We start from the raw sequence: 24,060 nt of genomic DNA, 5'->3' as shown, positions 1-24,060 counted from the left end.
CCCGGGGACTACGTTTCCCAGCAGGCAGCGCGCAGCGCCGCTGCGGGCCGGAGAGCGGTCGCGGGCCCGCGGTGCGCGCTGGGACGGGTAGTGCGTGCGGCCGGCGCCCGCGCCGGGGAGCGGCCCGTGCGTCAGGCGGCGCTCTGACCCGGCGGGTTTGTCTGGTCCCGTGTCTCCGCTGCTCCCGGCCCGCCGGCCCCTCACTCGCCGGGAAGATGGCTGCCGTACGCCGGGCCCGCAGTTACTCCCGCTGCGTGGTGCGCTTCTCCGACCGAGAACTCTGCTAATTCCCCCCCGCCGCGGGGAGGACACACGGAGCGAGCGGGGGTGGGCAGAGACAACCCCCCCCGGGACGGGACAGCGCCGCCCGCGCGTTGGCAGCATGGTGAGCGGGCCCGGGACGGCCGTGCCCCGCTCCCCGCTGCACTGCGGCTCGGGGCGGGGGGGGGGGGGGGGGGGGGGGATCGGAGCGGCTCGGCCGCCGTGGCGGGGGCGGGGGGAGCGCGGCCGGTCCCGGCCCCGCGGCGGGAGGGGGCTGGGGGGCGGTGGCGGGGGGTGTGCGCCCTGCTCCCGGCCGTGCTCCCGGGCGGGGCTGCCTCCCGCCGAGACCGCTGTCCGCGGAGACGCCTGGGCGAGCCACCCCCTGGTCGCAGAGGAGCGCGCCCTGCCTTGCTGCCCTCCAAAACCCGGTGGCACAGAGTCACCCGGTGAGGTAAGCGGCTCCGTGCGCCAGGCGCTCTCCCTACTCGGGTTTCTGATTCAGCCTGTCAGAAACGTCCGTCGGTTCAGTGGTGCTTTTCTGACGGCACCTCAATATGGGTTCAGGTATCCATGGTGAGAACTCGGTCGTTCAAAGTTAAACCATTTGTATCGCTCAGGAGCTCCTGCAGTGCCTTACCACCGTGATCAAAACTCTTACTTTTGAACACAGCGTTGCTTCTACCCCATTGACAGAAAAATGGAGCGACTTCCGCATTTTCTCATACAACCAAGAAGAGCGTTAGCCATCGGTCACGGTTTTGCCGTGTCGTGCTTGCTTCTCCTTTAGTTCTGCACAGTTCATGTGCAGCCCTGTTCAGCTGGTGACAGTCACCTTTGAACTGTTTCTGATCTTGGCTTTATTTTGCTGAAACAAAGATCTGGACTATTAAAGGCCGTGACATTACAGAGAGTTTAGTAAGTGATTGTTGTGCTCTGAGGAAATCATTGATTGCAAAACAGTTTAAGCTGTGCAAATAGACTAGTTTTGCATTTTGTAAATGATTTCTAAAGCTTTGCGAACAAATCGGAATCAGATCTACTCAAATGACTTGTTACAGGTTGCAGTCTAATTCAGATGTTTACTTTTGACATGTTGACCTTTTGGTGGCTTGACTGGCTGCCACTTTTGCCATGGAAAATTATGTGAGCTGATCAGTACACATTAAGGACGTCTCACGTTCAAGCAGGATAAAGTCAGTGTTCTGTGTGACAGCTGACTTGAAGCCGGAGGGAGGCCAGCAGCGTAAAGATGAACAGGCTAGATTTATCCGCTGAGTAGCCGATACAGTACAGTGTTCTGTGAACTTCATAAACTGTAACTACAAGCAGCCAAGTGTTATAAGTTACAGCCTGCTTTAGGTGTGGTCTCATGAGCTGCGAAGTGAAGATCCTTGCTTCAGCCATACCTGTGTTGACTCATTTGTTCTAGCAAAACCGTAGGCTTTCCATACATCAAATAAATAGTGGAAGGATTGTTAATGGAGATCAGTTTTCCAGTCCAGTTAGCCATGCAGTGGCAATGTGAATGAATTGCTTTAGTGGTAAATGTTGAGGGAGGGTCACTTATGCTGCCGCTGCTGCCGTAAGACAAACCTTTGGTGTGAGAGACTTCAGATCACACATATGCTCAATACAGAGGAGGTAATGACGAAAGTCAGAACTTTGGTTGTAATCAGCTTCATGATGTTTTTTGATGGCTTTTAGGCTATAGACGAGATCTTCATAGTATGGTGTGTTTTTTCTTTGGATTGAGAGCACATTTAAGTTTTAAAGAGTGTTGAATGACATTTTGGAAGTCTTGGACAGTTGGTCCAGAACCATGACTGACTGTGGCTCAGAAGTGAAGAAGTAGGGCAGTTGAACGGAGGTGGGAGGAGGAAAATCAAGACTCTTGAACAGATTGCTAAAACAAAAATTATTTGAACATGAGGTAAATTTCAGCCAACTTCATAATCTTCTATATAATTTTAACTCTTTAATTAGTTTATTTACAGACTTCAGGAGTTAAAGGTTTTAATGGGCGTGCCTTTATGCACAAGAAGATAGTGTGTTGGTTTAGTTCAGAAATTACTGGTTTCTGCATTTTGCAGATAAAACCAGACGTGTTCTGCCCAGACTGAGAGCTGACTGAACAGAATTCAGCTGCAAACCAGAAGTCTTGCACTGTGCGCAGGCAGAGGTAGGCGTTATTTGTGTCAGCCCAGTGCCATAATAGTGCACTTACAGACATCCATTTCAGTGCTAGCTCGTTCCTAGGCTATCTCCATTTGGCCAGCGTAGACGTAATGTCTGGATGCTACAGTGAAGTGGTAGGACTGCTGTAACTCATAGGACACTGACTGCCTGCAATCAAATTCTGGAATCAGAAAACATTACATTTCTAAGTTATTTTCTCCTTGCTCAGCTTTAATGCTGCCAGTGCTTTGGAGCTTTCTGGCTTACCTGTTTGCCCCATTGAGAAATTAAATACGTACAGCATTGAAATCAGTATATAGGAACAGATGCAGGATCTGTTTACTTTAACTAACCAATGTTGTCTGCATTTTCAATTTTGAAAGGTAAATTGACTGAGACATCAGTGAAAACGTGTTTGCAGGTGACAAGCCAGTAGGTTTGTGGTTGTTTGGGAAACCAGAGCACAAGTGCTACAGCTGAACTCCAGTGAGGTGCTTGTCACCAAGACAAAGAGATGAAACGTTGCCTTTCCATCAGGTGTGCCAGTATTCTGTAGTTTGAGCATGAACTTCCAGATGCTATAAAAATTTTATATATTTTCTGAATACAAGAATGCTTTGATTTCTGCACTTTGATTGTGCAGGAGATAGAGCTTTCTTTATGAGAACTTGGAAAAATCTCACTAACAGAATGTCACTTGAAGTCTTTTGAGTGCTATCTACAATAGGAAGGAGTGGGTAACAAAACTTCTGTAAGTAGTTGTGGTAATCTTAATGCCAGGTTTATCTTCTTACAGTCTCACTTTGCATTATGTTCTTGACGAACTATAGATGTGAATTTCAGTGCAGAATGATAGAAAAACCGGGATGCTTCAGCTGCAGGAAGAACTTTAAACAAATGTCACAGTCTTCGCTGAGGTTTTTATTATTTCCTTAGTGGCATCTTGCTGCTGTTGTCCTTGTAGTGGCTTGTCACTGGTGCTCAGAATTAGTTTTCCTTTGTTTCAGTAGAGATTCCATAAATCTCAGTATATTTCACAATGAGAATTTATTTCTGTCTTTTTAAGTTTTGCTCTTGAACTCGCTAACTCCGGTGTAGAGCCCTGTTAAGTTTAGTTAAAGGTCTTGTTAAGCAAATAAGACCTTAAATCTGTCCCATAGCAATATTGTAAATAAAACCAGCTGTCAAGCTCTCATGCTAGCTTTTAATTTTCTTTTACAATATATTTCTTGTTTAGTTTCACATGTAGCTTTTGAGATTGCCCATATTGTCCCATAATTTTCATGAAGTATGTATTGCTACTCAGAGTAGTAGTCTTCTTGTGCCTTTGTAAATGTTAAACAAATCAGAACTACTGGTTATCTTTACAATGAGAAGATAGTGATTAAAGTTTAATTTCTTGTATGAAGCACGCTATTGTTGAGTACTGATGCTTTGGTTCTATGCTTTGACTTCGACACTTAGTGTATTTATTCAGGTATTATGGCAGTGTATTGATGCACGTAAGCCTTCAAGTGATACAGAACTAGCCTGCGTTGGATTGATGTGACTGAAATGCAAAACCCAACTTCACTGGGTTGATAGGAAAGTGCAAACAATACCAGTAATTTTAAGATTAACTTTTATCATCAATGGAGATTGATCTGTGGGGTAGGTGGGCAGGATGGGGAAAAGGGGAGTATGCTTAATTTTTTTTAAATGAGTGTTGGTGACAGTTGTGCTTTATGAATGTGCTGTAAGGATTTATGCAGACTATATAATCACATTTGGCTGCTCTCTACTAGGCAGAAGCTGAAGAAGATTGTCACTCTGATTTGGTAAGAACTGATGACAATGAAAGATCCAGTGAAGCAAATCTTCAGGTATGTCTCTCATGCTACTGTTTTTCTGCAAGCATAGTACTGCTGCGATTTAAGCTGCATTACTTATGCTCATTTAGATACCACAGATTTGTTGATCTGACAAATGCTCATTCTGTCTGCCCCTCCAAAAGTGAAATAGATAAATTTTGCATTGTATTCCAAGTGTCAAATTCAGTTGTCAGTTATCTGTGTAGATGAAGAGAAAGTTTGTGACAGATTTGGAATTTCTTTGAAGAACTGTAGAAATTGGACAGCTGTTTCTGTATGGATCAAATTCCACTTTAAGTTGTCACTCTCTTCTGGAGCAGAAAGTTAATAAAAGCATTCTGATAGAGAAGTGTGTTCTCTTACGATACTAGTTTTCTGTGTAGTTGCTCCCCAGAAGTTGTGATGATTGCAAGAGACGTGTAAAGTCTAACTTCAAAGATGCTGAAAAAAATCCATGGCAAGATTTACAACTTGTCTTGTTTCACAGAGCATGGTACTTTCTTTTTAAAAGAGAAAGAAGTGTAAGGTCTTGTATATTTTATAAATGACAGCTTTGATTGTCATAAAGCTTAGTATGCTTGTCTACAAAAAAAATAGATTTTCTAAATTTTAATTTCAAGAGCTAATTGACTTCTTGCTTAAGGTAACTCTGCATAACAAGAACATGTCTAGAAAGAATACTTTTCCATGGAGAGTTAGGTCATAACTATGGTACTAACAACCACTTCCTGAAAGAGCAGTTTTTCTTCTGAGGTGAACAGTCCAGGCAAAAACACTTATGTTATTGAATGAGATAGAACAAGTACTTGCGCACTTTTTTAAAAATGTACTGTAAAACAATTACTGACTCTATGTCTAAACTCAGTGAAAGACTTGGAAGAGTAAAGCATAATTTTGGAATTCTTTTTTGTGTTTGTACTTTATAATTTTTCTTCAGCAGACGTACTATGTGAATATGTGGTACTAAATCAAAATTAATCGGATTTTTCAGGCAGAGCTCCAGATGTTCAGAGCTCAGTGGATGTTTGAGCTTGCCCCGGGTATGAGTTCTAGTGGGTTGGAACCTGTGCCATGCAGAGCATCTTCAAGAGGACCTGGAGTAAAGTCTGTAGATGCCAGAGGGAAACAGGAGATAGCCAAAGAGGAAAAGGTACAAAAAATAGATTTATAATTTTGGGGGGCGGTTGCATGTGGTAATACTGCAGTATAACTATCCTAAAAGCTAATGTTGAATTAAATCTAGAGAAACAACAGAGGTGATTAACCTGTTGTCTCCATTATCCTACACTGATTTTTCTACGTTTTATGCTTGGCTTTGCCTCACCTTCCCGGTCTGCTTTCTGAAAGACTGTAGATAGGGTGTGAGCAGCAGGAACGTGGATAGTTTGTTGATTGGGAATTTCAGTTATGGCTTGTAGCACATGAATATGTCTTCTCATTCTATTTATGGAATTATTTTATTCCTCTCCTTCATAGGGTACAGTAGGTAAGGTGAAAAATAATTCTAAGTCAAGTGACAATGCGCTTGTATTTGTAAGAAATTTAAGAAGTGTTCTGTGTAATTTATTGTGCAGGCAAAAGAACTTTTCCTGAAGGCAGTAGAAGAAGAACAAAATGGGGCCCTTTACGAAGGTAATATAGAAGTCTACAATGAACACCCTTATTGCAGAGGAATCTAACACTCTGATTTATGTGCAAGGCTGCATGATGCCAGTGAACTTAAACTGCAGGCTAACAGTAATTTGAGAGCTCAATTATTCAGATAAACAAACAGACTTGCTGTAAAAGGAACCATCACATCACAGTTGTAGGGTTGAGGTGAAGCTAAAATGAGATTGAGGAAAGAATTTCTAGCTTTCAGGCAAAACTACAGTATTTTGAAATCTGACAATTTAATGAAGCACTGGATTGCTTCTTCATATAGCATGGTTCATTATGTGACTTTTCTAACAGTAATTAGGAAAGGCAATATACTACGTTTCATGTGCTCACAGTTTTCTTCATTCCACTTTGAACAGAATTGCTTAACCCATGTAATGTTTTGTTGTTTGGTTTTTGTTTTATTGTGTTTGGGTTTTTTTTTATAATTTACACAGCATGCTAAAATAGCTTCTTTAATAATTCCTGAAGTGAATGTTTAAATCTGGTAGTCTTATTTTATGAGGTTTACCATAAATATTTAAGATGTTTAGCTTACTTGCCCTCTTGCTGTCAGCACTAGTGAAAATGGAAATTCAAAGTTTTCTTTCTCGTATTTAGCTTTCAGAATGTATAGATTAAGAAGCCCATCATATCTTGAAGTCCTGTAGGTCAGTAGGGGAGCTAGCAGGTAATAACTGATGACTTCATTATTACACAGAGTTTTCTATTTCTGTCATTGAAAAAAGGTACACAAAACATATGTGCCATCCTGCTCATCCGCTAGAGTTTTTGGCCGCCTTTGTTAAAGTGCAGGTGCAAAATGTGGTAAGATACGCAGAACTAAGAGTAGTCTGAAAGCTCCTGAACTCAGCCATCTGTTGAATACAAAATTTCCTCTCCACCATGGGTGTTTTCCTTCCCTTGAGAGGGATTTCTGGTTGTTGTTCCGGATCTCAAATGAACTGAGAGAAGTACGAGTCCCCGGTAGATAATAAAATTAGATGGTTCAGTTTCTAATTTATTACATGTTTTTACAGGGCAGAATTACTTCAGACTAAGGTATTTTGTGTGTTGTGTATATAATTAAATATGCAGTGAAAAAAGACATCAGAACTGAATCTGATACGTGATCTACCATTTAGGAAATCATGCAGTAGATTGTGAAGGTTCTTGCATATCAACAGTTTCCAAGTAAATAAAAAAAAACCAAGGAGAGCCATCTGTTTAAGCATTGTGTATATAAAGTGAAAGCTATAGCTTCATCTGCTTGAGTGCATCCCTTGTAAAACGCAGCAGCAGAGAAATAGTAACATCTAACAGTTGCACCCGTAAGGGTGTTGTAGGTGTCTGGATGGCCTGAATATGAATCCATTCTTTCTCAGTTGAATTTGATTTGAGACTTAAAGAAACAAACCAAACCTGTCTACGCATACATCCATATGAGACCTCAGAGACATGGTCCTACGCCACACAGAGACATATTACTGAGCACATGTTGGGACATCTGTTTACAGACCACACTTTTATCTGCTGACCTGGCCCAGTGGCATTTCAGGCTGCTTCTGAAATCTGCTGATACCTGCTGGTTGTGAGACAGTTATGTGCAGCAGGGTGTTCATGTTCAAGTACAGTGCAGGCCTTTGCAGGATTAAATGCTAAAGTTGAGGCTGATCTCTGTTTAACTGGCTGCTGGTATTCCTCATCCTCACCAGCCAAGGGGTACTACTTGTCAGTCACCGGCCCTGACGTGAACTCAAGGAAATAGGAACACTTACTTGCCCCAACCTCAGGCTTCTCAGACTCCTTATTGTGTCAAATTCTGAGCTCCAAACTCACTGATGTTCTATTTTGGGTTTTGTTTTGTTTTGATGGGTCCAAACTGAGGGAGAGTTGCCCTCTGGTCTTGGTATCAGCATGTGAGAATACAAAGAGTCATAAATACATATGTGATCTTAATACTGGTATTAAAACAGACTGAATGTACAATAAACCCAGTTAAATTAAGAAGAGGAACAACTCCATTTCCCTGCTCACTGCAGGTGGGTTGGAGTTAGATGACCTTTAAAGGTCCCTTCCAAGCCGAACTGTTCTATGATTCTATGAATCTACAGAGTTAACTCAGAAAAAAGACATTCTGCAGCATAAATAACCGTTCTCTCCTGCAGCGTGGTTTTCCAGGGCCTGTTTCTCTATACAGTGTTTGTAGCATCTTTGGAATGTTAATGGCAGAAGTACATTCTCTGCATGCTGTGAGAAGCCTGATCTGTCAGTTCTTTCTTCACACCCCATAGTCTTGTGCTTGCTACATAGCTTTTTTGGAAAGGCTGCTTTCCTCCAGTCAGGTTCCTCACCCTCAGTGTGTTGAGTGGCTTGCTTCTGTGCCTTCTGTAGTTTCCAGGGGTTTGCCACAGTAAAGTTTTCTTGTTTTGTGTCGATTGTTGATGTTTAAAAAGTACAACAACAGTTTGTTGATCTTTCTCACCTTTTTGATGTTATGTATGTCCCAGTGACTGTCTATACTATACCGGGTACCTGCATCATCTTTCAAATTCGCTTTCACGTTCCTCATGGTGACTTATGAATATAATGCCTAGAATCTTTACAGCTTGTTGAGGAAGCTTTGTAAGTGCTGAGTAACAAACAAAATCAGGATTTTGTAATGTTTTAATGTAAAATTTTGTACTCCATAATTGAATTTGTAGTATTTAAGGTAAATTTGTAAAAGCTGAAACACGTCTGAGAGAACTCTTTATTCTGAAAGAGTACATGAAGTTTTTAGTTTTGAAAACACATGCTGAATGTGCATCTGTTGTATATCTGTGTGCATCTGAAGCCATCGCCATCTCTTTGAAAAGTCTTTGATGAGCTGGTATAGACATCAGGTATGTCTAAATGTTAAACCTCTGTTTTCAGCCATCAAGTTTTATCGTCTAGCCATGCAGCTTGTACCTGACATAGAGTTTAAGATCACCTATACACGGTCCCCAGATGGTGATGGAGTTGGAAAGAGGTGGTAAGTATGAAATTTTACTAATTAAGTGCATAGGAATACTGAAATTTGAAATTCTGTTTCTAAAGCATATGAATGCTCTACTGTGATATGCAATTGTAAGTCTCTTAACATTTGGAAAACTTGTCTGCTTTCATTTGAATAGGCTGCTTCATAGAAAGTCTACAGATGCACTAGTCCAAGGAGAGGACTTTTCTATACTGTGGTTCAAAGAAGGTAGCAGGCACATTTGGAACTAGTTGAATTCAAGTGGAAGTGGTACAAATAGTTATGTTGTTACTTAGAAAAAAGCATCAGTCATTTTATTACTTTGGCTTTCTGATTTTCAGATTTGAGTTACAAATTTAGGATCGTCTTCAAAAGTGTAGATGGCAAGAAGATCAATTGGTAAAAGCTTGGTACCATGGAATAAGCATCGTAATGAAGGAAGGGAATATACTGCTGTTCTTGTGCTGGCTATCACAGCCAAATGGGAGCATTTCCAACAAGTAGAGCAACACATTTAGAAGCTCTTAGATTGTAATCTGAGTAGTCTAGTCTTTCATCATCACAGGCATCGGAATACCCCTAGCCTCAGCACACCAGTTGTGTAGTGGCTAAAGGTTGGCCTAACTTGAGCTCAAGACTTATGTTTGAGGACAGGATTCAGGTTAGGGCCAAGACTTCTGTTATAGCTCAGATAGCATAATGAAGACAAGCTTATGAAACAGAACTTCCCAATTCACTGTTTACTGGTAGCAGCCATAGAGGCTGCTGATACCTATGAGAAATCAAGAGTTTTAAAACTGAGAATAAAAGAGGAAAGTACAGCTATGCCCCTGTGGTATTACTAGCTCAGTCTTGTTGGCCCAGGGCAGTATAGCTTCAGTGCAGTAGTTGACTCAGTATGAAAGAGAGTAAGATGAGCTAAGTGCTTTATTTACATTCGTTACTTTAGTTTCTGAATGGATTGCTAGCATGAAATCTTTGCTGTGCATTTGTGCGTGAGAAAAAATACTGGATAGACTGAGTCATGTAAAAATCTTGTTTTTCTTAGAGTTGTTTTCTTATTTTAGCACCATTTTATCTAATCTCTTCATTAAGCCTCGCTGACACCAAGTTGGGTGGCAGTATCGATCTGCTCAAGGGTAGGAAGGATCTGCAGAGGGATCTGGACAGGCTGGATCAACGGGCCGAGGCCAACTGTAAAAGTTTCAACGAGGCCAAATGCCGGGTACTGCACTTGGGTCACAACAACCCCATGCAACGCTACAGGCTTGGCGAGGAGTGGCTGGAAAGCTGCCTGGCGGAAAAGGACCTGGGGGTGTTGGTCGTCAGCCGGCTGCACGTGAGCCAGCAGTGTGCCCAGGTGGCCAAGAAGGCCAGGGGCATCCTGGCTTGTATCAGGAATAGTGTGGGCAGCAGGAGTAGGGAAGTGATCGTGCCCCTGTACTCGGCACTGGTGAGGCCGCACCTGGAGTGCTGTGTTCAGTTCTGGGCCCCTCACTACAAGTAGGACATGAAGTTGCTGGAGCGTGTCCAGAGAAGGGCAACGAGGCTGGTGAAGGGTCTAGAGCACAAGTCCTGTGAGGCGCAACTGAGGGAGCTGGGGCTGTTTAGTCTGGAGAAGAGGAGGCTGAGGGGGAATCTTATTGCTCTCTACAACTACCTGAAAGGAGGTTGTAATGAGGCGGGTGTTGGTCTCTTCTCCCAAGTAGCAAGTGATAGGATGAGAGGAAACGGCCTCAGGTTGCGCCAGAGGAGGTTTAGGTTGGATATTAGGAAAAATTTCTTTACCGAAAGTGTTATCAAGCACTGGAACAGGCTGCCCAGGAGGGTGGTTGAGTCACCATCCCTGGAGGTATTTACAAGACGTGTAGATGTGGTGCTTAGGGACATGGTTTAGTGGTGGACTTGGTAGTGTTAGGTAATGGTTGGACTTGATGATCATAAAGGTCTTTTTGAATCTAAAGGATTCTATGAATTTTCATTCAGTTTTGTAAATGTTGCTGCACTGTCCCCAGCACTGCATGACAGTGAGGGAAAACCAGCCAGTACTCTTAACTGTTGTTTAAAAGCAGTATTTGTAGAGGTGTGTTTTTTCAGGAGATTCTCATTGTGGTGGTTTTGCTTTCTGAATTACTGATGTAGGTGTTTCATACAATCTTGGTGAGAAAAAATAAATTACGCAATTACATTTGAAAAAACAATTTACAGTGTGGCCTGTAGGTGCTGGGACTGGCCGTCATATTCATCAGAATAAGAGAAGGTATGTTCAGTGCAACACCTTACTATAGTCATAGTTACGGCAGTCTCAAGCATAATTGTCTTCTCTATAATAGTTTAAAACCCATTGGTAGGTCTGCTAGTTGCTTGCTTATATTCTCAGCTCATTCTATTAAGCTTGTTTAAAGTAGAATTGAATAATATTTAAAAGTGACTGGAAGATCTCTTAGCTAGCTTGTATACCAAGTCAGGTGAAAGAAAGTGTTTTGTGATGAGATCAAGGAGAGTTGTGTAGTTTGTGGTGACTTGGTGCAAGCAAGCATGCATCTATTAAAGGATCATATTATGACATAGAACTTAAATTTAGATTTTTCTGTATGTGGTAATGTTCCTTTATCACTTAGTAATCTTTTACGTTTACTGACAAATAGCAAGCATATTGTTTCTATTCTGCTATCTTGTTCTTGCTCTTGAAATTTTTTATGTCTGCCTATTAGCAGAATTGATAAAAAGTAGTTTTCATAAAGGAAAGTTTTCCTTGATTACTGATTAATAAACCCACTGAGGATTGTTCTTCAGTGAATAACGCAAGAGTAAAAAAAAAATTCCTAAATTGTTTTTGATGTCTGACATAGAGACAAGGATTACAAAATACAACTTTTCATCAGTGGTAATTTATTTCCTGCAAACAGCTTGCCTTAGACAAAGTGAAAGATGAGATTTGTCTTTTCACGGGGTCAAGCAATTCTTCAGTGACTTCACTAAAAACACTGAACAGTGAACTCTCAAATCCAAAAAGAAACTGGAATTGTAATTAAATGAAAAAAAAAGTTGTTACTGTCAGATGGATTCCAGCAAAATCAAGATGAACTTCATAAGATTGCAGTAGTTGTTTTATCACATGATGAAAGAAGATTGCTTTAAGAACACACAGGAAACAACTGTATTGAATGAGGGTAAGACAGTGGATTGATGCTAAGATAAGGATATCTGTTGGCATGTTTTGTCCAATATCACAGTGTTGGCATTCCTCCTTTTTTAGTGTTGAGGATAACAAAGAGGATGAAAAAATGGCTGATCTCCTGTCAGATTTCCAGCAGCAGTTGACTCTTCAGGAATCGTCAGTCAAACTTTGTCAGCCTGAGGTTGATGTCAGCCAGACTCATATCTCAGGTATGAATTAAGATACACTGTAAGAGTTCAGAGGCAGAATTTGCAGACATTTTTCACTCTATTGAAACTTTTGTCTCATTCATTCTAGAGCCACCTTCAAGGAAATGTACACAGTATGTCTCTATTTACTTTTATAGTTAGATGTAAAGGAAAAAAAGATCGTCGACTAGCTAAACAGATCTTTTTCTCGTACATGATTTTGCTTTTAATCGCACAAGGTTTTCCATGTAGTACCACTGCTAAGAATTTTTCAGGATCAGAGCCATACTTAAAAGTAGCAACTTCTAGGAACAGAGTTGCTGAAGTAAGTGTATTTGTTTTCCTTCCAATTCATGTCTGAAAAAGTGAAATGTGAGCTTTTTTGGTTTGGTTTGCAAATATTTATTACACTTCTTAAGTGCACATATGAGACAATTGTTCTGTGAAGAATATGCATTTTTCTGTTTCCTGTTTTTATCTGATTCAGATTTTTACAACAAATATGTTTTCAGGTTCATAGTGTATCTGGAAAGGCTTTGGAAGGTTGATGATGTTCAGTGGTTCAGTTCTAGGACAGTCATCCTGAGACTTCTTACAAGATCTAAATTGTAGGAAGTGTACATAAGCTATGAACTCTCCCAAAATCAGATGCGTGTGTTTTGCATCCTGAATTATCAGTTGCTCTTGGAAATCTCGGCCTGATCTCTTCTCTTCTGCTCAAGGGAGGAAAATAAAGTAAATGTAGCAAGCTGTTCAAGTCAAAACATAAAGAAAACAGGATTTTAATTTTTTTTTAAATTTATTTTAACAACTGTGGCATTGTACACTTGAGAAAGCATGTTTTCTTTTTATGCCAATAAAGTCAAGATGTAGACATTACTATAAAATGATCTCAGGAGTTGCCTCTCTTGAGCAGCAATGTTAGTCTCTTTCTAGTTTTATTTTCTGCCTTCCTGCCAATCCTGTGTTACAGTATCTTGTTTACTGACTCTTTCATAGCAGAGTGAAAACAACATGTTAAAATTGTGATGTCTGCTTCAGAAGTTAGTAGGCTGGAAAGGATCCGTCTTGGTCATCACAGTAGTACAATAGTTGCAGACCTCAGCCGCCTGAGGAAAACTGAAACAATGAGAAGCGACAGATTTGGCTAAATTGATTTCCTGTGTTCCGTTTTACGTTTTATTGGCATTCATAATCATAGAATACTGGTTATCCCTTAGTACAGGACAGGATCAGACCTCTGCTGTGTAACTGACATACTGAATAGATTTACTTCCTTTCCCTAGGATATGAGCAATTTTTCATAGTAGTTTGTTTTTTTTTCTTTTACACAAGTATGGCTTAGGACCAAGATAGCGTTCTTCACCAGTGATATTGTAATATTTTTCCTACAGAGTCTGTGCAGTGTTTGAAGTAAAGTGTCTTAACAATCCCTAGTTTACTAGAAACCTAGAAACATGGATGATGAGAGATAATCAAAGGCTTTGACTGACAGGTGACTATTGGAATGGAAGATGTGTACCTGTTAGCACTAGTAGCAGATCTTTAAACCTTTATATCTCCCATTCTCTGAGACACTAAGAGTTCACATAGCAAAGAGCTCCTAAATTGCCAGAGACTGTTTTGTACCTTATAGCAATAAATGCATCTGCACAACTTTTCTTTGTACTGGAAAATTAATTTAATGGTTGCAAATACAGGCAATAGAGCAAATTTATGACTTCTCAATAAAAAGACATAGAATTGAGTCAGATTCATGAAATAATGTGTGTCAAATGAGTACAGAAACCCAATGACACGTATGTACTTTTTATCATGTTAGTGTTCTGAAATATGAAACTGAAGTGTCATCAAATTTTATAGCAAAAACAGCCTCGTTGGGTTTGTGGGAGTGCAGCAACGCAGTTTTTTTAAGCAGCATTTTTTTTTACTAAAAGTCAAAATTCTGTTAAATTGCAGTCTCTGCCGTGGCATTTACAGCGCGTTACTGTTTATTGTACCTTTGTGCTGCTCAGCTATTTTCTCCATTTAATTTCAAAACAGTTGTACAAAGTAAAATGATCAAGTTTTATGTGCATGTGGTGGTACAGTTCAAGCCATAGGCTCTGGAAAGCAGCAGTAGTTGCAAATGAAGGAGGTATAACTCCTGGTGCTGTAGGATTAGTAAACAAGATTATACACAACTGAAACAACAGAGGAAACTTAGGGAGGCAGAAAGTTATTAGAAAGAATTTTGGCTTAATTTCCCGGGGCTTTCTCGATGAACCTTTAATGCTAGGAAAATTATTACATGATCTTGTGCAGCTTTGATGAGGATTCTGTCATTATCTTGTGTTACATTTGAAAAAGTCTTTCAACACAACAGTGCTGTGTGATGCATTTTTCAGTCACTGGATCTGTACCACAAAATACAGAGTGATGTCGTATCAATTTTGTAGTGGATAGATTGTTCTTAGGACCTCCTATCCAATACTGAACTTGACCTGAGCTTATTTAGCTTGTCAGGCAAAAACAGTATGCTTTGAGGTAATGTTATGCACTAGGACAGTTTGAAGAAAATACTGCTTCTCTTGCTCTGTGAGCGTGCAATGTATATGTTGAATTTTGGTAGAACAGTTGTGGATATTTGTAGTCTAAAACTATGTTTTATGCTGTTGTCTTACCATAATGCACTTTCAATCCATGATTTTTGTTCTTTTGTTGTGTGACTATTTTTAATATATACTGACTTTTTAAATTAAAGATTTATTTTTTTTTCCTGGCATCTGGCTGCAATGTGAAAAACTCGGATTTTTTATGGATAGTCAGAACTTCAGTAATGGTCAAATGTGGAATTGTAGGTAAGCTATTGATTTACAGGTTACCATCTAACAAGGATTTCTTTTCTCTTTGCAGCGTTGCCTATGGAAGTACTAATGTACATTTTCCGATGGGTGGTTTCGAGTGACTTGGACCTAAGATCATTAGAGCAATTATCTCTTGTTTGTCGAGGATTTTACATTTGCGCCAGGTATTATACATAAAGAGTGAAGCTTCTCTCTGCTCTAAGGAAGAAAAAAGAGCTTTTTTACTCTCAAGCATATGTAAACAGTATGTAGAGGTGGTCATAAATCCATAGAGCAAAATTGCCTGTGTTGGAAAGGTGGGGTTGGTGGGGTTTTTTTGTTTATTTTTAAGCTGCTAAATCGTACGTGCAGGACTGTGTCCTGCTTTTTCTACCCGTGACAATTTTCATGCTACGCTCCTCACGGTGTGAATCAGCTTTTGAATACACCACTGAATAGTATGTTAGATAGATGACTTCACTGAAATAAAAAATGTTGCTGATCTTACTTGCTTTACCTTGTTTGAAAGTCAGAGTTGGAAGGTCTCCAAAATAATGTCTGGTACGTTGTCATCCTCATACAGCCACCCAGAGAAATGCCAGGCTGCTGCAATGTTGTTGTCCTGTACTTGGCTGAATATTGCACTATGTTCTTGAATTCCACTGGGAGGAGGAAGTGGCTTTCAAACACTCCAGGATTAAGTAAATTAGTGAATGGTTTTAAATTATGAGCTGTTGTTGTTCAAGAAAACTTCTTGCAGTTGCATCCAGACTAAATAATGGAGTGTGTTACATTGATACAAAAAAGCTAAACAAGGTTTGCAGGAAAGTTACAGGGTTTGTTTTTTTCTAATTTTCACTAGAGATCCTGAAATCTGGCATCAGGTCTGTTTGAAAATATGGGGCAGGAGCTGCAATAAACTTGTTCCATATGCCTCTTGGAGGGAAATGTTTTTGGAAAGGCCTCGTGTTCGTTTTGATGGTAAGGTGTACTTTTGGAAATAGTTTTGGGTTTTTTACTGCATGTGACCATAACAGAAGCAATCAGGTTGGTTTGATGTTTATGACATTGTTGTTAGACCTAACCTGAATCTGTTTGGGCTTTCGAATCTGTAGAATATCTGTAAAGAGGAGGCAATGGTGCAAGGGATGAAAATAAAAGCTTTCATGTATTTAACAAAAGTAAACCCAAATGTTGTAGATTATTGGGGTTTTTAATCTGAAATATTTTATGTACTTGATTTTGTTCATCTACTTGTATCTTCCTCTCCTGTAGGTGTATATATCAGCAAGACAAAATACATACGTCAAGGAGAACAATCTCTTGATGGTTTCTATAGAGCGTGGCACCAAGTGGAATATTACAGGTAGAACTGTAGTACAATGAGTGAGTGAAATGTTTCTCTCTCTTAAGTTCTTTAAATCCAGCTCTTGATATCACAAACATTGATATCACAAACATTGATATCACAAACATTGATATCACAAACATTAATCATCCTGTAAAACTCAATGGAACTACTACAGTGTGTCAAGCTGTGTATATTTTTTGAGAATAGGTCTTAAGAAATAGAATTTATTGTGATAATTAGAGGTGGTCTTAGAAACACATTTCATCTTCAGTTATACCATGTCTTGTGTGTAAAACTCGAACAGTAACAACAGTAATACTTGTCCGCAGATTTCTTTCCCCAAATCACTTCTGCTTTTCGTTTCTGATACAGTAATTGTTTTCAGCAAATGGAAAACAAGTGATCATACAAGAACTGTCTTTTAACTTACTTGTAACCAATTGTATATAATCAAGAGGCTGGGCTTTTTCAGCTTGCTGTAAATACCTTGCCATTTGTTTCCTCCACGTGTTTTTCTGCTGTCGCTCTTCCCAGCATTTATTGTTCCTTTCTGCTGTCACTTCTGAGGCTGGAAACTGTTAATAGGAATCATTGAATCTCATGGCTATTTCTATAGTCTCACAAACATCAGCACAGTATCTGAGTACTGTAAAAATTCATCAGATCCCAGAACCTGAAAAATTCCATGTGACATTGTCCATTCTGTACTGATACTGTAGTTAGGATTTTATTGGATTTGTCTCAGTCGATGCTAGGAGAGGAGAACCTTAGCTGAGGTCAGTTTTGATTCCAGGGTAGCCTTCTTCCTTTGATTAGAAGTGACAAAACTCTTGAACTTCTGCCCTCCTTCGTAAGTCTTCATAACTTTGGTCTTTTAATCTTCAGAACTCTCTTTTGATTTCTGATCTGTCTTTTTCTCCTATATCATGTGTGATGAAATGTGTTTTCAAATCCTATTACCTATGAAGTTCTATGTCCTTCTGGGAAACACCCTATGATTTAAAACAAAAAAAAGCGCAACAGAAAAAAGGATGTGTTTTCTAGGTTTGTGTTGTGTAATTATATTTTTGCAGGTATTTGAGATTCTTTCCAGATGGTCAAGTGATGATGCTAACAACTCCTGAAGATCCTCCATCTATAGTTCCTCGCTTACGGACTAAAAATACAAGGTTATTGAAATACAATATTTGGCTCTACAGTTTTCAGCTCACTTTTACCTGGCAGTTTCTATTTACTTCTCTCTCAGATTCTATATCCTGGCTTAGAGTAAAAATACAATTTTATTTATATTGTTACAGATGTTTATGTAGTTCTCTTCTGAGAACTACAAAAAGTTTTGGTCTTTATGCAAAGATATCTTCATTGTAAGGTCCTGATATTGTAATTAGACTTCCTGTGCAGGTACGTGATTTTAAACTTTTAAAGGAAGTAGATGGAAGAACACATGCTATTAGCTTGGTGGTTTTAGAATCCTTTTAAAGATACTATTTTCTTACTGACCACTTTGTCACATTTCCTTAGCGGTTTGAAGGAAAGTGTAGATTTTGGTGGGATATGGCTAAATTACTGCTTGATTTCTTTTTGATGCTTGCAGAAACTTGTTAAAAACATAGAAAAACATTTGCGACCTCAGAACAAGTTTGAGCTGCTCACCAGAAGTCTGAAAATGTTTAGCAGGCGGCTAGGTAGAACTGACAGACTTATCTTTACTGCCCTATGTGGGAAAATCAAAAGCAACCTTCCAAAATGTTTTCATCATTTCGTATCATCAGTGAGCCTGGTAGTTTACTAAATGGAAATAAAAAATAGTTTCCTTGATTATGATATGCAGTCAGTCTTCTTTTTGTTGCTGATATTTGTATTATAAGTACATCACTCTTTTGAGACAGAGAAAATTTTTATGTCCTTCCTTGACACTATCGTCCTCTTCACCTTCCAGAACGGATGCAATCTTGCTTGGCCATTATCGCCTTTCCCAGGAAACAGACAATCAAACCAAAGTATTTGCTGTAATAATGAAGAAAAAGGAAGAGGTAGGCAGCAGAACAGAACAGAGGAAAAATTAGTTTAAGGAGGGCGTTTTTTAGTAAGTGTTATCTGAGACTGAGTATTTTAAGCCACCTGAAGATTTGCATTACACCACAGGATTAAAAAATTAATTCAATTTTTTATATGGTTTAAAAATAAAATAAAAATAAGCATGGTTATTTATCTTACCTTTTTTACCCGAATCTGTAATAATCTTTTTATTAAGACAGATAAATGTCTGGTTCACATTTGACAAGTGGTTCTCCCCCTTAGGCTTAATTGCTGTGTGTGGTGCCATTAGGTCGTTAGTTACTGTTGTTAACAAACGGAAGGGAAGGATGAAGAGGTCATTTTCTGAGATCAGTTTTGACTGTTTGCATAAATAAGCAGCATTCGGTAGTTGAACTCTGAATGACTTGGTCAACTTACATCACAAAGTTTTCTGATGGATGAAGTGTCTGTCAAGAGAAACTTGCGACGAGTTAGGGGTGTTACATTACTTTACAGTGAGTTTGCATAGTTTGGGTGGCATCCTCCACGCTTATCTTACATCAGTTTAGATGTTAATTATGAAAGAAGTTTTCACAGAAAGTATTTTCAAGGAATACCAGTACTTGCTTTTAAATCTGAGAGTTTAACAGTCTGTCCTCACAGTTACTTAGGCCTCAGGATAAACAGTTGCACGATGTGTTCGTTGTAGGTCACGAAACTTCTTTTCTCTTTGTACAGAAACCAATTGACTACCACAAGTACCGGTATTTCCGCCGTGTCCCTGCACAGGAAACAGACCACAGTTTTCATGTCGGACTGCAGCTGTGCTCCAGTGGGCGCCAGACGTTCAACAAACTGGTCTGGATACATCATTCTTGTCACATCACTTACAAGTAAGTAAATGGGGGATAACATCAGAGAAGGATCCCTAACTGTAGAAACGCAGGTGACGCAGGTAACTCGTCCAGTACGAAGTACAGAAGGTGTAAGGATGGAGAGACTTACAGGGCCTTAACAAAATGTCCTGAAAACAGTAACTCGTCCTGATTTGATATGTTGTAATGAACTTTTACCTTAACAAATCCCAAGATTTTAGTAATTTTTTATAATGGTGTGGGAAATATCCTAAGTAGTAGAATAGCAATATTTTAGCCATTTAAAGGATTTATGCACAGTGTTTGCATGATTTCAGAGCTGAATCAGGGTTAAGTGCCTTAGTGCGGTGCTAGTAAAGGGGTGTGGAAAACAGATATTCATTAAGGTGTATTTCTTTTCCTCTGTGGACGTGCAAGCTAGAAATGTCTGCATCCCTCGTGTGAGAACTGTAACGCTTACAGGCTGTGTAATGCAGCAGTGTGAAATATGGGCATGTGACCAGTTGTTCCAATCACGAGCCAAGCAAGAGCCGTGGCCACCGTTCTTGCACCTGACACTCCAAATTACTGGCAGGTTGGCTGTCCAGATGCTTGATGTTGGTATTTAGGGTGGATTTAGGCCTTGTCTTCCAGTCTTCTTAATCTCTATAGTCAAGTGTTTTTATAGGGACATATCTCAGCTATTGAGCTGTAAGTATAGAAAATCCAGGCAGTAAACTACTGGTCCTTGGGAGTACAGGTAAATTCCATAAATAGAAAAATTGCTTTTCTAAAAACAAATATTTTCATACCTAATTTATGAAGAAGTGGTAATATCACAGATGTTCTTTTCAGCATGACTTTTCTGTGCTGCTCAGGTTCTGCTGTACCTGTCAGTATGGTGGTGTCCTATTGAAATTAGAATAAAGATGAGTAGAAAATACCACTAGGAGGATGTGTTCTTTTTGTCACTGGTGTTAAAGTTTTGTAAACTTTCAAGTTTTTCAGTCACTCTGTATTCTAAATTCAGGGTTCTAAGTGAAACAATGAAAGAGGATTTTTTACGTCAATATTAATATGGTGACTTGAGTGACATCCTGCGCTGTGTCAAGTCTTGGAGCTAAATGATAAGAATGGAAGGGGAAATGGGTTTCTTTGGCATTAAAATAGAAGTGTATTCTATACAGTGTGATTTGGCCAACATTCCAATGCTTTCAGAACGAGGCGGTAGGAAAGATGATTACATTCCAGCTGTAGTTTGGTGCACACACTGTACTGTGGAACTGGACTGATTTATTGAGTGACTTAAACAGCAACTTATGTCTGATTTAACTTTTACAATACTCTTTGCAGATCAACTGGTGAGACAGCTGTTACTACTTTCGACATTGACAAAATGTACACCCCTTTGTTCTTTGCACGAGTGAAGAGTTTTACTGCATTCTCAGAAAAGCCGCTCTAGGAAACACCTTTTCCTCTCGCAACTCTTGCATGAATAAAAGGTTGTAGCTAATGAGCACTTAAGTTATAAATGTGTATATATTTGGAACATTTTAAAATTCTGGGTGATTTTTTGAAGGCAGTATGTTCTGTTTGGTTACAGATGGCTGGGGTTTGGTTTTGAGATCAAGCTTATGAGTATTAAACACCTTTACTTTGTGACAAGAATTTGATAACAAAGTTTTGTTGTTTGTTTTGTTGGGTTTTTTTAAAATGGATTTTATAAATCGGTCTGCTTAAAATGTGAGTCTTCATCTGCCTGGACACTGGTTTGTCCAAAAGGAGTTGTTATAGGAAAGTCTCACTGTCCATGGGACAGTGTGTGTGGTGTCTGGCGAAGACATGAAATGTGAAGGGGAGAAAGTTGTCTTGTATCTGTTAAACTGTGTGACTTATTATAAGAACTTCAAATAAATGTTTTCTTTAAACTTACTTTGTTTGCCTTTAAGATCTGGCATTTTGTCAACATCAACCTTAAGAAAAAACAATGAAGGGCAAGCAAGTACGAAGTACGAAATTTAACCGCAGAGGTACATCCCCACCAATGCAGTGATGTCAGTTGGTCATAAATGTCATTTGATCTCGGTAGGCAGTCAGTGGAGCCTGCCTTCTCGGCGGGACGGGCGTGAAGGGGAGACGGATACGGGCAGTGGGTTGTGGTGTAGGATGAGTTTGCAGGGCGCGTGGCTCTGCTTGGGCAGCGTCGCAGTGCAGTGGTGAAACGCTGGTGTGCACCGCTTGTGCGTCGGCCAGGTCTGAATGCACAGGTGAGCAGGGCTCGCTTGGACCTGATTGTAACGTGTTATAACCCCTCGTCCAACCTCGCTGCAGATGCTGTAAACCCTTTGAGCATTTGTTGTGCTAAGATAGTTTTGAGGCTGCTGTAGATGTGCAGGTGCTGTGTACCGCTAATGATGAACTGTACCCTGAGGTTCGGTGCAGGTACTGTACGCTGCTTCTCCTGCTTATATCGCTTGGGGGTGTAGTGCAGACACTGTAATGCTGCTTATTATGTATGTATCTTGGATTCTGAAAGAACTGAAGCTTTTTAGTGTAGTTTTTTAAAGCCATTTTGCATAATTCACCTTTGAACATCTCATTTCAAAATACTGACCTGGACTTGAGGACTAAAATGTGAAAGCTGTGGAAACAACTATACTTGTTCCATAATTTATAAAGTGTATCTTTGCAAGGAGCTACATGATTAAAAATACATCAATAAATCATTATTTTGAACATGCAATCACTTGCAGTTTCTTATTTTGCCAAGAAATCATTATTTCCATACAGTTAAAGATGATTAGTTAGGAGTTACTATACATAAACTACATGCTAGGGAAGACTGACAGGTAGAATTAATCTCTAAATGACATTTTATTATACTGCTTACAGGTTGCCTGACAATACTCAAGAAGCTTTCAGGTGCATGAGTTCTGAATAAGGATGTGTGTATCTGAAACTTTGTGCTTTTTCTAGCTGGTCTAACAAGACTCTGCTACAGCCCTTCCTTGGCCTGTGTCCGTAGACTGCAGTTGCACCGTTACTTCAGACAACAGAACATTTAATGAGGAGTGTATTGTGTTCTCCTTGCCAATGGGAAAAAATGACTGCTTAGAATATCAGCTTCGTGTTTTGAAATACTGCCAAGTTTGTAAACAGGGAAGGATGTTATTTACCTACACGTTTGTTGAGGGTGCAAGATAAAGATCCAATTCTGCCTGCTGAGAAATGTCAGACGTTTTTGTCACAAGAATCAGAAGATGATACTGATTATTTGTTTAGGTGTAGTTTTGTCCAGGAACCAAGCTGGATGTAATAGAAGAGTCTTTCAATTTAAAGCTCTTTTCGTACCAGGACTTACCTTCTTCTTCTGAGCTGTTGTTTTTTCTTGCCTTGGCCATGTGTTTGAAATATGCTCTGGATGTAAAGGAAACGCTAGCTAATATCCAGTTATAAATTGAGATGTTGATTTAACAGAAGTCTCAGGCAATGGTGATATGAAATATTCCTGCACCAAGAAAACTGTGTGAGCCTTCTATCTGTGAGACAGAGCTGTAATTATATTCTTCTTCCTCTGCATTTAGCGGTATGAGAATGTCGAGCTAGTTTTGTCTTTTGGAATGGTTTATCAGCAGATGCTATTACCGTCTGTTGATGTGCAGCTATTAAAATAGTATTTTTCTCAGCAGAGCTGGGTGACTAGTTGCTCTTCCTTCATTCTGTCTAGTGATTTTCAATAGCCGAAGGCTTTAATTGCTAGAGGCTTTATGTTCTTATAATTTAGTTTTATTGTCCTTTTAATTACCACATAAAGACATTAGTATAACTAGTTTACTGCTGGGAAATAGACGTTTATTAATTATATTAGTAACCTGAATAAAAGAATAAGGTATACACCTATGCAGTCCGTTTTCCCCGCGAGTTTCTTGTATGTGTTGAGACAAGTTCACTTACAAAAGTGGAAGAAGGGCTACAAGAAGTGACAGAAACATGGTTCTCGGAGCTGTAGGTCTTTTTTATGCACTGGAGTAAAGACAGCAGAGTGGACAGTTTTGTGGAGAGAAGGTGCTCAGATGATCAGATGTTACCCTGATTTGACTCAGTCTAATTGAGATCAGCACCAGTCAAACCTTTGTGTGCAATGCTGGGCTGTAGGTGAGGGGAGGAAGCAGGGGCGGTGTGATTCAGCGCTCCAAGTGAAGGACCGGCAGCAGACACTTTCCAACTGCTGAATTCAGCTCATGGTTCACTTGGGAACTGTGAGCCAGGCTGGTCAGAATTTCAAAAACATGGTGTTTACACAGGGGTTTTTGTTTAAAGAAAGTAAACAATAGAGTCCGTTTTGAATTTTTTAATCCAAGAAAATTCCCCTGGAAGGTGTGCCAGTGTATTTGGAAACTTTTGTCGACGTGAAAATGGCTGAACTATTGAGGTGCTTTTCTGTTTTGTCTTTTCTACTGTCCGAGGTAAGAAAAATGTAAAATCTTACATACATTTGCAAAACAGTCTAGATTTCAGAAATTAATGTTACATATGTTCTTTAGCATTAAAAGCACCTATAAAGAAATCAAAGACTTCCATTTTGTAGTCACTCAGTCTGGATTCAAGCTTTGTCCTGTATGCTAAAACTAGCAGTTTTCTTATTAAAATGACTTGCGTAATTGTTTGCTTAAAAGAAACAGTTGGTGCTTTGCCTGTACCTCTGTCTTGTCCAGAG

General features: G+C 39.7%; 1 protein-coding gene across 3 annotated transcripts; it reads left to right on the top strand.

Moving 5' to 3' along the window:
• Positions 1 to 163: 163 nt before the first annotated feature.
• FBXO9 (F-box protein 9) lies at positions 164 to 21,275 on the top strand. Of its 3 annotated transcripts, none has more exons than XM_075414675.1 (13): positions 164 to 385; positions 4,225 to 4,298; positions 5,278 to 5,436; positions 5,861 to 5,918; positions 8,841 to 8,940; positions 12,185 to 12,315; positions 15,190 to 15,304; positions 15,982 to 16,100; positions 16,395 to 16,485; positions 17,544 to 17,639; positions 18,410 to 18,503; positions 19,228 to 19,382; positions 20,697 to 21,275. In XM_075414675.1, the coding sequence occupies exons 3-13, from the start codon at positions 5,290 to 5,292 to the stop codon at positions 20,803 to 20,805; spliced, it is 1,215 nt and encodes a 404-aa protein (XP_075270790.1). In that variant the 5' UTR covers positions 164 to 385; positions 4,225 to 4,298; positions 5,278 to 5,289; the 3' UTR covers positions 20,806 to 21,275. The 3 variants fall into 3 exon arrangements, with proteins under 3 accessions (XP_075270790.1, XP_075270788.1, XP_075270791.1); XM_075414673.1 differs by having other exon boundaries at positions 303 to 385; positions 4,221 to 4,298; XM_075414676.1 differs by lacking the exon at positions 164 to 385 and adding an exon at positions 615 to 712 and having other exon boundaries at positions 4,221 to 4,298.
• The last annotated feature ends 2,785 nt before the right edge of the window (positions 21,276 to 24,060 follow it).

The sequence above is a fragment of the Opisthocomus hoazin genome, chromosome 2 (assembly GCF_030867145.1).
Source record: "Opisthocomus hoazin isolate bOpiHoa1 chromosome 2, bOpiHoa1.hap1, whole genome shotgun sequence".
Taxonomy (NCBI): Eukaryota; Metazoa; Chordata; class Aves; order Opisthocomiformes; family Opisthocomidae; genus Opisthocomus; species Opisthocomus hoazin.
Note: the sequence above shows the minus strand (reverse complement) of the source record. Positions and strands in the feature narration are given on the sequence as shown.

Excerpts from the sequence above, each read along its gene's own strand:
- FBXO9 (XM_075414673.1), top strand. Across the intron at positions 16,101-16,394 it reads GCCTCGTGTTCGTTTTGATG|GTGTATATATCAGCAAGACA; the intron begins GTAAGGTGTACT and ends CCTCTCCTGTAG. Across the intron at positions 17,640-18,409 it reads TTACGGACTAAAAATACAAG|AACGGATGCAATCTTGCTTG; the intron begins GTTATTGAAATA and ends TTCACCTTCCAG.